Source organism: Odocoileus virginianus, chromosome 31 (genome assembly GCF_023699985.2).
Source record: "Odocoileus virginianus isolate 20LAN1187 ecotype Illinois chromosome 31, Ovbor_1.2, whole genome shotgun sequence".
Lineage (NCBI taxonomy): Eukaryota > Metazoa > Chordata > Mammalia > Artiodactyla > Cervidae > Odocoileus > Odocoileus virginianus.
The window spans coordinates 16605142-16621951 of NC_069704.1; the positions used below are offsets into that span (position 1 = coordinate 16605142).

At 39.6% G+C, this 16810-nt stretch overlaps 1 protein-coding gene and 1 non-coding gene across 5 annotated transcripts in view; one reads left to right on the forward strand and one right to left on the reverse strand.

The window, feature by feature from the left end:
- The window catches only part of FKTN (fukutin), an 88886-nt gene extending 72605 nt beyond the window's left edge, over window positions 1-16281 (reverse strand). For all 4 annotated transcript variants that reach the window (XR_002309120.2, XM_070459349.1, XM_020869451.2 and 1 more), the window contains exons 1-2: window positions 16177-16281; window positions 272-473 (exon numbers count right to left, since the gene is read on the reverse strand). Coding sequence is in view for 3 of the 4 variants with exons in the window: in XM_070459349.1 (XP_070315450.1) it covers window positions 272-376 (105 nt within the window). In the remaining variant the exon portion in view is untranslated. The remainder of the gene's footprint in view (window positions 1-271; window positions 474-16176) is intronic.
- LOC139032514 (U6 spliceosomal RNA) lies at window positions 7789-7894 on the forward strand. The gene has a single exon (XR_011485056.1). It is a non-coding gene; the product is annotated as a U6 spliceosomal RNA (small nuclear RNA).
- Window positions 16282-16810: the final 529 nt, after the last annotated feature.

Sequence of the window (16810 nt, forward strand, 5' to 3'; positions counted from 1 at the left end):
GGAAAAATAACAATTTTCATATAATTCTATCAGAAAATTTCAACATCACTGAAACTTTGCGCCTCTGACTTTTAGTGTGTTATTATAATAATCTTAAACTGCAATTCTGAATTGCTTCTTACCACACCCATGAAAAGGAGAATTTCAAAGAAATATTTCTGCAAGGATTTTAAAAACTCATTACTTTTATGTACTGCAAAAGGAAAGTATGTTAGGAAGATAAACAGCTAAAATGAAATTTAATAATGAGAAAGCAGGGCGAAAAAGTTACCTTCGTTGACAAATAGTGCTTGTAGTAGTACAACTGAAATAGCAGAAATGCAGAACTTGTCAAAGTTAAAAGCACCAAAATCACGTTCTTACTGATTCTACTCATCAGTCTGCAGTGCTCACTTGGTTGTCTTTTGAAAGTAACCCAGTTGGTTTCATCTTTTGGGGTAAAAAGGTAATCTTGTTTTCTGTGAACAATATTTCTGAAGAGACAAAAAAAAAGCCTATATTTAATTTTTCACCTTTATTAACCATGAAAAAGTTACCTAAAGTTCAACAGAACATTCTTTGATTCAGTAATGTCCTATCCTAAAGAAATCATCAGATAGAAGACCAAACCTGGAAGAACAAAAATGTTTATCATGGCATTCTTTACAACTGCAAAAAGTACGTGGGATATCTATAAAAACTGACCAACAGAGATGGGAAGGATTCTCCCCTAGGGTTTCTGATTCAGTAGAACTGGGGTGAGGCCTCTGAGTCTGCAATTCTGATGCATTCTCAGGTGATGCTGATGCACATACTAAGAACCACTGCCAAAGAAAAAATAAACTTTTGGTCAAGGAACATCACCTGTGTAACAGCTCTTTTGTCTAATGTGATGTAGGATGTGGTCAGTTTTTATATATATCCCAAATACATTTTCAGTTTTTGGCAAGTGTAAAAAAAGTCATGATGAAAAATCGTGTTCTTTTTCAACATGTACACGCTGCTTTGTCTACTTATTTTTGACTGCACTGGGTCTTCACGCTGCACGCGGGCTTTCTCTAGGTGCAGAGAGCTGGGTTACTCTCCAGCTGCGATGTGTGGGCTTCTCGCGTGCGCGCAGGACAGGCTCTATGGGCTCGGTAGTTCCACTTGCTGACTCTAGGGTGTGCAGGCTTCAGCACTTGTGGCACAGGGGCTCATTAGCTGTGGCTTGCAGGTTCCAGAATGTGAGGTCGCCGTGGTGGTACACAGGCTTAGCTGCTCCACGGCATGTGGAATCTTCTTGGATCAGGGACTGAACCCATGTCCCCTACGTCACCAGGGAATTCCTTAAAGTTTCCGTTCATCTTTGGTCCCAACTGACTATTCCTTTAGAACAAGTAATTTAATACAGTTCTACTTCTTCTTACCTCCTCTTCACTGTTTCATTTTGGTCACACACACTACATTTGGTTCTTCAAATGTTTATCTTTATTCCTTTAACTATATATTAATACCTCTATTACTTCATGTATAAACTTTGTCTTTAGTTCTCCAGCTAAAAAATAAGAGGAATTCTATTAACACCTTCTATATCTCTCCTTTTAATCCTGACTTTTATTAGTTCATTTTTTTCTGTAATACAAATCTCTCAGCTTTTAAAATCTTATTCCTACTATGTTCCCCTGCCATTCCTTTCACTGTATCATCTCTGTTCATCTACTAGATGGCTGATATTCATCTTCTCCTAAGAATATGGACATTATTTACCTTGAGTTCTTGCATTGTTCAAAAACAGGTGTCAACTAACAGTTTGGCTTTGAGGTCACACCCTCTTTCCTCTGATGACTTACAGGATTTTTACCACTGTCCTGCAATGCTAAATACTCCCTTCACAATATGTGATCCTTTCCCTGGCACTATAGGGAAGATGATCTTTTTAACGGATGAGCAAAGAACACATTCCTTAGTTTTGAAATACAATTTTTTAAAAACTAGGTCATGTAATGATGTTAATGATTGTTATCAGTTTTTCTTCATTATGTGCCCTTCCATTATGTGCCTCTCCATTATGTGCCCTTGATTCTGTAGAATCAAGATTTCTTTCTCTACAACAGGTTTTCTTATGTGTTTTGACTACTTTTCTGTTCTAATGTTGAATTTCTATTTCCAGAACTACAATTAAGCATTTGTTTCATCTCCTTTCATTTCCATTTCACTTTGCTCAACTTTCAAAAGCCTGTCGTCATATCCCTTACTGAGTTTTCAGCAACATTAATTCTCCTTTCTGTTTTCTATGTGGCTTTTTATTCCTGATTATATTTTTCTTTCTTTTCTTTCTTGAGTTCTGCCAAATTATGACTCATTATTTACCACTATCTTACTATTTCTCCCTAGCCAGTTAGCTTTCTCTATTATTTTAAAGAAGTGGCTATGTTGGGCTTAGTCACTCAGTTGTGTCCAACTCTTTGCAACCCCCTGGACTATAGCCTGCCAGGCTCCTCTGCCCATGGGATTCTCCAGGTAAGAATACTGGAGTGGGTTGCCATGCCCTCCTCCAGGGTATCTTCCCAACCCAGGGATCAAACCCAGGTCTCCCACATTGTAAGCAAATTCTTTACCAGCTGAGCTACCAGGGAAGCCCTTAAAGAAGTGGTTGTCTCCTTAAATTTGTTACACCACCACAGTTTTCTCACGGGTCTTCGTCACTCGTTTTTCCATCTCCTTTTGCTTTTCTTTCTGTAACACTTTTGTGTACATACTGTACTCATTTTCTTTTTGTCATTATTCATCTTTGAATGACATGCACTTCACCCAGGACAATTACTTGCAAGAGCATTGTAGGAGGAAGAATTAAGGCTGTGTTCTGGACTAGAAGGTAGTTTCTCTAGCCTACAAGAAAGCTCTTTATGACACAGGGTGTTCTGTGCATGTGCGTGTGAGAGAGAGACAATGTATGTGAGAACAAGGAAGAGAAAGATGTTTAGCCATTATTTCTTGCCTCATCAAAACAGTGCTTCCTGCAAAGATCATGTATCTGTGTGCTTTCTCATTTGTTCTTCCTTTCCTGCTAGATGTTGCCAAACAATCCAAGGAAGCTTCTCCTACTGCTTTTCTAGGCACCCTGACACCACTATAAACAGATCTATCTTTCATTGCTCTGTCCGTTCTACCTGAGATCTCTTTCTGTCAGAATGCTCTTAATCTCTTCCTGCTTACATTTGACTATCAGTTCTCAAATATTTCAATTTGGGATACAGGACTCTAGTCCTATCGAAAATGTAATTATAACTGACACTTGAACAATGCAGGGATTAGGGACACCAACATTCTATGCAGCTAAAAATCTGCATATAACTTATAGTTGGCCCTCCATATACATACGTAGTTCCTTTGAATCTGTGTTTTTTTCATATATGTGGTTTGCATCTGTGGATTCAACTATCCAGGGGTCATATAATACTCTAGTATTTACTACTGAAAAAAAACCACATGTAGCAGTTCAAACCTGTGTTGTTCAAAGGTCAACTATACATCTCTGTCTCTCATTTTCCTTGCTGTTTCAGGGTAATTTTGGATAGAAGAGGGCACAAATGTTTTTACTCTGCATCTTTAAGTCAGAATTCATAGGATTTTGAAACAATCCAAATGGGCTTCCAGAATGAAAGCCTATATATATATATCAAACATCCAATGATGTTACATAAAGTCAACAACCTACTTAAGAGAACTATCACCAGTGATGTAAGTAATCTACTTGATTTACAGATAATGCATCAAGCAAAGATAACTGAAGAAATCATGATCATATTCTATCTCCTAAAACTGTAAAAATTAGCAACATCAAACAATGTTAATAATGGTATTAGTTCTGCTGTCAGCTAAAACCTTTTAAAATAAGACAGTCAAATATGTACTGTGATAAGGATAGCTTACTAGATAATAAAAAGAGCCTTCATTTTCAGTATTTCAGCTCAGTTTTTTGTAATTGTGTTAAAAAGTACATCAATGTATTGTACTCTAATTCCTAAAATCTACAGTAACACTTGGAGTGTGCTATAGTCCAGTCTTTCCTGTGCCTGAATTAACAAATGGAAAGAAAATATAAAAGACCTATATAAACCACTACAGAAAAATAAAGTCAGAATTAATATCTTGTTCTCTTTTTGGACATAACTCTAACGTACTATTAATTCTTACATAAACTAAAGCTCCAAAATATATCATCTATCACAACTACATTTTTATTATCAAGATGATAGCCAATTAACTTTATTTCATTATTTATTTTCTGTGAATAACAAACCAATTCAACTAACTGCAAAGATAAGAAAACATTCCTTTTTGCTAGTACCATCTCTTCATTAGGAATAGAATTGCCACTTTAAAATGAGTAATGTTATACTTAAGAGGCCAAGACTTATTGAGTTTACGTCTAAAATATCTCTTGCACCAACTTCCTCTTCTTTCTTCACTGTCATTCTAATTTAAACTCTAACTGTACAAATGTCTTAATTCTAATTGATGTCCCAAGCTAAGCTCCACTTTCTGCCTACTCATAATCTTACACTGACAGATATACCAAGCTACTGATAAAACAATCAAATTACATCATCATCAAATGTTTTCAATAGTTCCTTACCACCTACAAGTAAAGCTCAAGTTGCATATAAATTTGACCCATGAACAACACGGATTTGAACTACACAGGCCCACTTACACACAGATTCTTTTTCAATAATAAACACTACAGTATTACACGATCTGCTGTTGACTTAATTTGGAGATATGGAACTGCAGACATGGAGGGCTGACTGTCTTACATGTAGATTTTTGACTGTGTAAAGAATGGTGCCTACCATCCAGTTCTACAAGAATCAAGTCTTTAGCCAATGCAGTTGCTAACCTACAATACATGTGAAAGGAAATCAGGGTGAAGGGCAGGATGAAACACTTTGTCCTCTGGGAAAACAGGCCTTTAGATAGTTAGAGATATTTCAGGAGAAACCATTTATGAACCTGGACTCTTACATCATCCCATATTTAGAAAAGCACTAAAATCGTTAACTGAGATACGTGTTCCTTGTGACTAGGAGTAAATTTCTACAGAGATGTGTGCACAAGTGCACATACCTCTTTGCAAAATTATGTATCTACTGACCTCCCCTATCTACTTCCTCTTCTAAGAGATTACTCAGAACTATCTGAGACTGTCTCCCAAATAAAACTGAAACTCACAGCTCGCACGATGTGTGTTTTTATTTCAGTTGACAGAGGTCTGGCACCCCCGACTGCACTGTTCAAGAGTCAAACACAGAAGCATTCAAAGGCATTCACAATCTAACTGAACACAAGGCAAACTTTCTAGACTTTCTCCCACTTCACACACTCTATGGTCTCTGCCCACGTATTCCTGGAATACACATGACACTTTCCTACCTCTTTGCGTTTGTTCACTCCCTCTTGTCTGAAGTATTCTCATCTATTTCCAGAGAACCAGTTCTATACCTCATTACACAGCTCCTCTCAATGACCTTCCTTTTATGAAGTCTTTCATGCTCCTCCAAGTCAGAAGCAATCTCTTCCAGCTATAAATTCCTAGTCTTACCTTCTTGCAAGGAATAAATATTTACTGTCTACCTTAAAAGGGAGAGATGCAAACAAAATGCTAAGCCCTAAAGAGAAAATGATGAGTAAAATACAGTTCCCTATCTTCAAAGATTTTAGAGATGAGTATATAAGAGTTTTTAAAAGAATGGTGATTGATGGTGGTGGAAGGTAAGAAGTCCTAAAGAAGAGCATGGGAAGTTTTTTCCAAAATGCACAACTACCATCCTTACCACCTTCACATCTATTAAAAACCACTATTCTGGTTTGTGCTAGACTGTATCAGAGATAAATATAGAGAACTCCCTGTTGCTAAATCCAGACTGAAATTGAAGAAAGTGGAGAAAACCACTAGACCATTCAGGTATGACCTAAATCAAATCCCTTATGACTATACAGTGGAAGTGAAAAATAGATTTAAGGGACTAGATCTGATAGACAGAGTGCCTGATGAACTAGGGATGGAGGTTCGTGACACTGTACAGGAGACAGGGATCAAGACAATCCCCAAGAAAAAGAAATGCAAAAAAGCAAATGGCTGTCTGAGGAGGCCTTACAAACAGCTGTGAAAAGAAGGGAAGTGAAAAGCAAAGGAGAAAAGGAAAGATATACCCATTTGAATGCAGAGTTCCAAAGAATAGCACAGAGAGATAAGAAAGCCTTCTTCAGTGATCAATGCAAAGAAATAGAGGAAAACAATAGAAAGGGAAAGACTAGAGATCTCTTCAAGAAAATTAGAGATACCAAGGGAACATTTCATGCAAAGATGGGCACAATAAAGGACAGAAACGGTAGGGAACTAACAGAAGCAGAAGATATTAAGAAGAGGTGGCAAGAATACACAGAAGAACTATACAAAAAAGATCTCCACAACCCAGATAATCACGATTGTATAATCACTCACCTAGAGCCAGACATCCTGGAATGTGAAGTCAAGTGGCCCTTAGGAAGCATCACTACAAAAAAAGCTAGTGTAGGTGATGGAATTCCAGTTGAGCTATTTCAAATCCTGAAAGATGACACTGTGAAAGTGCTGCACTCAATATGCCAGCAAATTTGGAAAACTCAGCAGTGGCCACAGGACTGAAAAAAGGTCAGTTTTCATTCCAATCCCCAAGAAAGGCAACGCCAAAAAATGCTCAAACTACCGCACAATTGCACTCATCTCACATGCTAGTAAAATAATGCTTAAAATACTCCAAGCCAGGCTTCAGCAATATGTGAACCGTGAAATTTCAGATGTTCAAGCTGGTTTTAGAAAAGGCAGAGGAACCAGAGATCAAATTGCCAAATTCTCTGGATCATCAAAAAACTAAGAGAGTTCCAAAAAAACATCTATTTCTGCTTTATTGACTATGCCAAAGCCTTTGACTGTGTGGATCACAATAAACTGTGGAAAATTCTGAAAGAGATAGGAATACCAGACCACCCGACTTGCCTCTTAAGAAACCTGTATGCAGGTCAGGAAGTAACAGAACTGGACATGGAGCAACAGACTGGTTCCAAATCGGGGAAGGAGTACCTCAAGGCTGTATATTGTGACCCTGCTTATTTTAACTTATATGCAGAGGACATCATGAGAAATGTTGGGCTGGAAGAAGCACGAGCTGGAATCACGATTGTCAGGAGAAATATCAATCACCATCCTTAGAGCAGAAAGTGAAGAAGAACCAAAGAGCCTCTTGATGAAAGTGAAAGAGGAGAGTGAAAAAGTTGGCTTAAAACTCAACATTCAGAAAACTAAGATCATGGCATCCGGTCCCATCACTTCATGGCAAATAGACGGGGAAACAGTGGAAACAGTAGCTGACTTTATTTTTCTGGGCTCCAAAATCACTGCAGATGGTGATTGCAGCCATGAAATTAAAAGACACTTACTCCTTGGAAGGAAAGTTATGACCAACCTAGACAGCATATTAAAAAGCAAAGACATTACTTTGCCAACAAAGGTCCGTCTAATCAAGGCTATAGTTTTTCCAGTGGTCATGTATGAATGTGAGAGTTGGATTATAAAGAAAGCTGAGTGCCGAAGAATTGATGCTTTTGAACTGTGGTGTTGGAGAAGACTCTTGAGAGTCCCTTGGACTGCAAGGAGATCCAACCAGTCCATCCTAAAGGAGATCAGTCCTGGGTGTTCACTGGAAGGACAGATGTTGAAGCTGAAAGTCCAATAGTTTGGCCACCTCATGCAAAGAGCTGACTCATTTAAAAAGACCCTGACGTGTGCTCGGTTTGGCAGCACATATACTAAAAAATTGGAACGATACAGAGATTAGCATGGCCCCTGCGCAAGGATGACACGCAAATTTGTGAAGCGTTCCATAATGCAAAACAGAAAAAGAGACTCAGATGTATAGAACAGACTTGTGGACTCTGTGGGAGAAGGCGAGGGTGGGATGTTTCAAGAGAACAGCATCGAAACATGTATATCTAGGGTGAAACAGATCACCAGCCCAGGTTGGGTGCATGAGACAAGTGCTCGGGCCTGGTGCACTGGGAGGACCCAGAGGGATGGGGTGGAGAGGGAGGTGGGAGGGGGGACCGGGATGGGGAAATACATGTAAATCCATGGCTAATTCATTTCAATGTATGACAAAAACCACTGCAATGTTGTAAAGTAATTAGCCTCCAACTAATAAAAATAAATGGAAAAAAAAAATAAATAAAGCCAGCAACGTTGCAAAAAAATAAAAATAAAAAAAATAAAAAGACCCTGAAGCTGGGAAAGATTGAGGCAGGAGAAGTAGGGGACAACAGAGGATGAGATGGTTGGATGGCATCACCGATTCGATGGACATGGGTTTGGGTAGACTCCAGGAGCTCGTGATGGACGGGGAGGCCTGGCATGCTGCGGTTCATGGGGTTGCAAAGAGTCGGGACACGACTGAGCAACTGAACTGAACTGATCAACAGCGTAATGGCCATGAAGGAGTAAGTACAGGCTACAATGGAGCACAAAGAGAGGAAACTAACCCTAAGGCTTTTACTATTTTCTATTTTGAAATGACTGAATTAATATCCAGAAATAAGTATGCTAAATATACTCAAATAACTGCACAATGTTCAAGAGAACACAAAATTAATTTAAGTTTTTATTTTAAAAAGTTCTCTGTCCTATAGGAACTTTTATAATAAAATAGAATATGAAATGTGAAAAAGTGAATTTTTAGAGTTTAATGTCCATACTTAGTTCTAACTCCTGAACAGTAAACATTTAAAAATAACATATGGAGAAATACAGCATAGAACCAAAAGAAAAATATTATTTGTGTATACATTTCTCTTTACATGTGACATTTTAGCTATTAAAAATGCTGGGGCGGACAAGTAATGTATTTTCACTTATACTTAGGTAAAGCTTCATAACGAAAGCAGTATGTCATGTCTAATGGAAAAGAAGAACATTACACAGATAGTAAATTTAAATGATGGGATGGTGGGGGGAGACAGAAAAATGTTTAAAAAAACAAAACAAAACAAGATGTAATGGGGACTCTAAGGGGAGTTGTCAGGTTTAAATACCTAAGTATCTTCAAGTTCTAATGCAAATATGAGAAGGCTAATATATAAGTAACCGCCTGCAATGCATGATACCCTGGTTTGATTCCTGGGTCAGGAAGATCTGCTAGAGAAGGGATAGGCTACCCACGCCAGCATTATTGGGCTTCCCCTGTGGCTCAATTGGTAAAGAATCCAACTGCAATGAGGGAGACCTGGGTTTGATCCCTGGCTTGGGAAGATCCCCCCAGAGAAGGGAAAGGTGACCCACTCCAGTATTCTGGCCTGGAGACTATATAGTTCATGGGGGCACAGAGTCGAACATGACTGAGCAACTTTCACACTACAGCATAGAATTAGTCTTAGATGACTTGGAAACAGTCTCTAACCAGTGCGTGAACTAGGATTTGGCAATGAAGAAGAAAGGAATGAGCAGATCTGCTTCCCAACTGAACCTTTAACCGGTTGTAGGTGTCAGTTATCAGTCCTCTCAGTCTTTGAGCCTGGGGTAACTAGAGACCAAGACTGTCACCACCAGTCAAGAACAAACACATTCTTTTACCCTTTCTTTTGTCCTTTATAATCCATTTGTATCAAGGCATGAGAAAGGCTGGCAAAAACTAGTGGTAGATGAAAGCCGCACACAAATTTGAAGGAAAAATGTATAAGATAGGAAACTCAAGATAGTTCTCAGGCTCTTACTACAGCCAAGAGCAGCATTTCATATTCTTTCAGCTTCCCATTGCCATTTCATGTTATTATTTGTTCTTTGATGGTAATAGCATGAAAAATTTTGGCATCTGCCTTAACCTGACACCCGTCCCCCATTACTCTTTTGAGGATTATATTTTGATAGGGATCTGTTTGAAAGAACGTCAAACTGTCTGACTTTTTAACTCCACTTCTCCCCACTAGTGCCTTCTGGATCACCTCTCTTGATATCAGAGGACCTTGAACAAGAAATAACTAGACCTAGTAGTGAAGTTAGGTTCATAAGATGATGTGTGTTAGCCTGGTGACCTCAATGCTGCTAGATCCAATTTATTCAGGAACACTGAAAAATGAGAGGAAGTCAGAGGCGGTGACAGAATTGAGATTCAAATATGTCCTGCACTGCAAAATAAAACAGGAGGCTAAATTAGAGAAGAAAGAGGGTAAACAGTCAAACCACTGTTCTGAAATAAGGTAGCAAACTGGAAGACATAAAGAGAAAATGCTTCTGAAGATGTATTCAGAGAGAAGATGGGAAAAAAGTCAACATTTTTGGCTGTTGTAAGCCAAAAACACCCCAGTAGCAACAGATGCTATCAATCTTACTTAAATACTGCTGATCCTATATACTGTTCTTTTCCTTTCATTGCTAACTTTGCAAGACAATCAGTAACCTGGAAGCAAAGGTTAGACTGTAAGGGCTTAAGAAGTCTCTTTATCAGCTTACCACTCATTCACTTCTTAACCCTTTGCAACATAACCTCTCTCAAAATGCTGACACTTGATTAAAAAATTAGTCTCTCCAATTGATGCTCCAGAAAAATCCAAAATACACAGGAACTCCTTCTGAAATGACAATGGAGTAGCGAGCTTTTAGAGAATGTCTGAAATGAAAGACCTAGATAAGAAAGAAAACGAAAACTAGTATAGCCGCTATGGAGAACAGTGTGGAGATTTCTTTAAAAACTGGAAATAGAACTGCCATATGACCCAGCAATCCCACTTCTGGGCATACACACTGAGGAAACCAGATCTGAAAGAGACACGTACACCCCAATGTTCATCGCAGCACTGTTTATAATTGCCAGGACATGGAAGCAACCTAGATGCCCATCAGCAGACGAATGGATAAGGAAGCTGTGGTACATATACACCATGGAATATTACTCAGCCATTAAAAAGAATTCATTTGAATCAGTTCTAATGAGATGGATGAAAGTGGAGCCCATTATACAGAGTGAAGTAAGCCAGAAAGATAAAGACCATTACAGTATACTAACGCATATATATGGAATTTTAAAAGATGGTAACAATAACCCTATATGCAAAACAGAAAAAGAGACACAGATGTACAGAACAGAATTTTGGACTCTGTGGGAGAAGGCGAGGGTGGGATGTTTCGAGAGAACAGCATCGAAACATGTATATTATCTAGGGTGAAACAGATCACCAGCCCAGGCTGGATGCATGAGACAAGTGCTCGGGCCTGGTACACTGGGAAGACCCAGAGGAATCGGGTGGAGAGGGAGGTGGGAGGGGGGATCGGGATGGGGAATACACGTAACTCCATGGCTGATTCATGTCAATGTATGACAAAAACCACTACAATATTGTAAAGTAATTAGCCTCCAACTAATAAAAATAAATGAAAAAAAAAAAGAAAGAAAATGAAGACAGGAGGGGAGTGATTTATGGGGGCAAAGTAAAAGGGTGAAGGAAGTGATACTGCCTACAAAGTGTACTATTCTGTGTTTGATATGAAATCTGGATGGATGTTCTCTTTATATTCGCTTGTTCCTAATCATTTAATTAGATATACTTCCTGTATCTACTGACTGATTACTGCTTACAAATATTTCACCAGACTGCTGGTGATGTCCTCTTAAACATCACTGTCCACCTTCAAGCCAGATTTTTTTCATGACTTGCCCCTCTATTCTGTTAATGGTATCCCTATTTTCTCAATTATTTATGTTCAAAAGAGTTTTTACAGTTCTAACTCCTTATCTAATGAGTCAACAAACTATACATTCTTCTCAATGCCTCTAAAAGCCGTCATTTCTTTTCCATTTCCAGTATAGTTAGCCAACTTTTAAGGCCTTATTAACTCTGCCTGAATAGAAAGCCTCCTACATGAATACAGATAGTCCCTGACTTACAGTTTGACTTATAGTTTTTGACTTTACAATGGGGCAAAAGTGACAAGCACTCAGTAGAAACTGTGTTTGAATTTTGATTTTTTTCCCACAGCTAGCAATAAATGCCACATAATCTCTCATGACGCTGGGCAACGGCAGTGTGAGACACAATTCCCAACTAACCATATGATCACAAGGTAGACAACTGACACTTAAGACCATTCTGCTTTTCATTTGTAGTACTCAATAAATTATATGAAATATTTAATACTTTATTACAAAATAGGTTCATATTAAGTGATTATGCCCATCTGTGTAAGCTAATATATGTGTCCTCAAGACATTTAAAGTAAGCTAGGCTAGGCTATGATGTTCAGTAGGCTAGGTATATTAAACGCATTTCCAATTTATGATGAGTTTATCAAATCTAGGAAGATCTGTACTCTACTACTAGGCTTTTCCTTACCCATCTTAGGGACCAAAGTGCAGTCATTTCTACAGTGACACCTTGTGTCACTTTCCCCTGCTTTAAGGACTTCCACGGCTAATTGAGTACTAATCCCCTAAATGAACCCATTGATACAGTGCTTTCTTACCTTGGTGCATTTGTCTATGCTCTTCCTTCTGTGTATAATATTTTCTCCCCCACACCCTGCCTCTCTCACTGTCTTTTGAGTAGTTAAGACCATAGGCTCTGAAGACAGACTACCATGTCCAAATCCTGCTCTGCCATTTGCAGCTTTATATATATATATATTCTTAGGCAGGTTACTTAATCTCTCTGTGCCTCCATCTTAAAAAATACAGATCTATGAATTTACAGATCTATAAATTTACTTAATTCACAGGGCTGTTCTTTCAGATTAAGACATGTAAAGCACTGAAGAGTACCTAAAACGTGACAAATTCTAACATGATAAATGCTAGCAATAAAATTAGTAGACAAAAACCTTTAGTCTTAGTCTACAAGTAGTTCCCTTTGCTCTCAGATAACTAAGGGCCCCCTCATTTATATCCACACAGCACTTGTACTTGTACTATTTTTGCAGTCAGTCTTAATCAGTTACAGTTCCTTGAGACAGGAGGCTGTCACACAGAGCAGTTTGGTTTGTTCCCTCATTCATTCTTTTTTTCCATTAAGTTCACAAATATTACTGGGTCCTGTGTACACCCTACAGACACCAGGCAACCTGTGAGCTGTTCCCTGTTATAAGACTCTATAGTATAAACAATAGATTACGGTTATTGCAAAGGCAGCAGAAAGTTGAGGAACCAAGGATTTCTTTTGACCCAAAAATAATTTGCATACATTATTTTCATGGGTCATTTAAGAGTTATCTTAGTAGCATACACACCAGGCTAAGAACAGTGGTTGTCTTTGGGTTGGGAGGACAGTAGGTGTTTTTCTTTTTCCTTTTTATTTAGCCTACGTGAATATCAATTGATTCTGTAATGAAAAGGAAAAAACGACTAAGTTTTTAAAAAAAAAACTTTAAAAAATTCTCTCATTCTATGGCTCAATTAACAAATACTACAACCCCAACAACATCACAAGCTTTCATTATTTTAATATCTCCCAATATTTGGAGTAACAGAATAGCATTAAACCAAGTTAACTGGGTAAAGTCTTTTCCCCAAGAATGCAAGTACTTAACTGCTTGGTTGAGGATGTTTGGGTACTGATCTCAGTAAAACTATAAAGCTAACAGAATCAAACACATGACTCAGCATGCATCAAGTACTTGGTACAATATGTAAGTGTGAACATATGTACATACATAAAATCTGGATGGATGTTCAGCAACATATTAATAATGGTCATTTCTAAGTATGGAGGTTGGGGTGATTTTTACATTGTTCTTTATGCTTTTCTACACTGTCCTGATATTTTTATAATGAACATATATTATTTTCATAAAGACAATAAAATTATTAATAAAGTAGATAACAAGTAGTAGTAATGGCTTAATCTTTGCTACTTAAAAGTATGGTCCTCAGACCAACAAATCAACATCACATTGGGAGCATGTCAAAAATTCTTAGGCTGTACTGTAGACCTAGTGATTCAGAATCTATATTTAATCTACATTTTAAGATCCTCGGGTGATTCATATGGGCATTAAAATTTGAAAAGCACTGATTTAGACACTATGGCCTTTACATGCAGGGACACTAGGAACAATATTTTCTTTCTTCATTATATATTCCAGGCATGAAACATACGTATTTGTTGGATAAATAAGCATATAAATGATATTACTTCTGAATAGACATCAGAATGACGGTGGAAACTATATCTACTATATCTATCTGAATTGTTTATTTTCTGCCAGAGTTCCCAGAAATGGTTGCTTAATATTGACTGTAAATACTGTTAAATTATTTTAGTAAAATGTTGACCCCCAAAATGTAATCCTTTTTGAAAAGGAGTCCTTGCTCACAGAGATCTATACGTCTCTTTCAATCATTTCTCTAGTCTCCTATCTACACACACATCCTATAGTGACTCCTTATAATCTCTCCCTCAAAGCAAACTCATTTTCAAGATTTTAACTAACATCTCTAAAGAGAAACCTTACCACTTAACTTTCTCAAACTCCAGCTGCCTAAACATTTAACTCTATGTCCTACACCTCAAATTTAACCCATTTATTCTCCATCATCTATCTCCCAGCCCCCTTCAGAAGAGAACAGTTATCCATCCTCACAGACTCACATTTTACAAGTTTTAGAGAAAAGAGATCACCAAGTCTACATTATTTTAGAGAAGAGAATAGGATCTAGAAGAATTAAATGACAGCCCAAGAGGCTAGTTATTGGCAAAACAAAACTACAATCTGCACCACTACACTCCCAATAGATTACCACCTCCCAGAATTTTGATAGAATTCTCGTTTTTATCAACAGCACTTAAATTCACTTTTTAGAAACACAGGTTCAAAATATCCATCACCGAGATCCAAGGAATCAAGTTCTGTGTATTGTTGACATTTCTCCCGTTCCTTTTTTCTTCCTTTTTAGAACACACTGCATTTTCTTTTCAGCTGAGCTTCCTTCAACATGTAGTGCCATCCTCCCCAAGTCCTCTATCTTCCCAGAGGCTTATTCCTGCTGCCTCTACCTTTATCTACGGTGCTTAGTAGAGATGGTTCTGGCTGACTCAAACTCTATCCATCCTCAAAGCACAGCCCAATCCCAGACTTCTTTTTCCCCAATTTCTAATGCACTGCTCCATCACTCACTTTTCTATTTGTTCCCAGGCTGATGCTTATTCTTTAAAAACCTGCTATCTTCAAAAGTAAAAAGAACCTGATATCATCGAGGTTCTCTTTTTAACCTGAGAAGTGACTTCTCTCGTGTTACTTGAGAACTGGTGATGGTGACAAAATCTGAATAACAGTTCCCCAGATTCCTACCCAAAGCTGGCGTCAGCTCTCTCTGTCAGTCTTTCCCGACACCCCTCGTTGATAATGCAAACAAAAGGCTTATGTCAGTGCCATATGAAACTTTATTTACACGGCTAGCAGTGTCCATCCCATTATTAAGCACGCAAAAGGGACGCGTCAGTAAACACTCCTCCAACTGAACTGAAAGCGGAACCCAGGGGGAAAGCAAGAGAGAAAGGGATGATTAATTCAAATACCCCTCTCCAGAAAGCTATCGTAGCTCCCCCACTGCCCGCGGAAGCACGCCACACTCCCTCATGGGGCATCAAGGCCCTTCCCAGTTGAGCCCCAGCGTTAGCTCCGGCCACGTTCCTGGCCTTCCCGTCTCCATACCCACCCCTCCAGCCACTCCCTTAATACGCAGAGCTGCCCAAACCTGGGGGCTCCTTTCATGCTTCTACAATTTTACACACACTGGCCCCCAAACCTGCAACGCTCTCCCCCGCCCCCTAGATCCTTTTCCAAACCCCGAAACGGCTCTCACGACCCTACTCAAACGTCAAGACCCCAACCGGGTCCTACAAGGGGCTCGATGGAGTCAAAAACCGGTCCAATCCCGGCAGAGGATTTTAGTGGCTGACACGACCAGAAGCGTGGCGGCGGGGGGAGGAGCCCGAGCAAACCCTCCCTGAAGTGCTCGTGGACTGCCTTGCTGAGTATTCCCCGCCCGGAGGGCGCTCAACCTGTGGCCTGCCTGGGCCAGGGCAGGTGCCCAGAGAGCTGGGGGAATGCCCAGTGATGGCAGACGAGCCACCGGCGACACCCTCCTGAGATGCCCGCCCATCCCCGGAGACCACGCAGCGCCTCTCACACCTTACCTCAGCCAACAGCGGCGGCAACTCCGCTTTACGGCACTCACAGCAACTGCTGCAAAAGGGGCCTTCAAGCGCGGAGTCGTGCGCACTGGTCTGGTTGGTGGCCGAGGCGTAAGCACATTCGGGAGACTGGCCACCGGCAGGTCTACGGTCCCCGGCGCTTCCTCACCTCCCGAAGTTTACTGAACCCGGAAATTTTCTGGTTTGGGGGATTAAGCTTCGTAGCCAAGCTTTTTTTTTTTTTTTTTAATAATATCTCTTGCCTAGGTAACTACTACAGCAGCGCCCTTGGCGATCTGAGATTTTAGGAGGTAGTCCATGAATTGTAGAGGCGCCCGCTGAGCTGTGCTCCTCAAAGTGTGTGGGTTTGCGAGATAAAATATAGGACGCCAGTTAAATGAATTTCAGATAAGTTTTTAGTGTGTATGCTCTGCAGAGGGATTCAGAAGAACTCTCCAGATTGTGGTTTCGGTACCATCGGGTGAGACGGGGGAGGGAGTGGGAAACAGTCGGGCTCAGTCGCTAAGCTGTGTGGTCGCTAATTCTGGTACGACAGTTTGCGACCCTATGGGTTGTAGCCCGCCAGGCTCCTCTGTCCGTGGGATTTCGCGCGAGAATATTAGAGTAGGTTGCCATC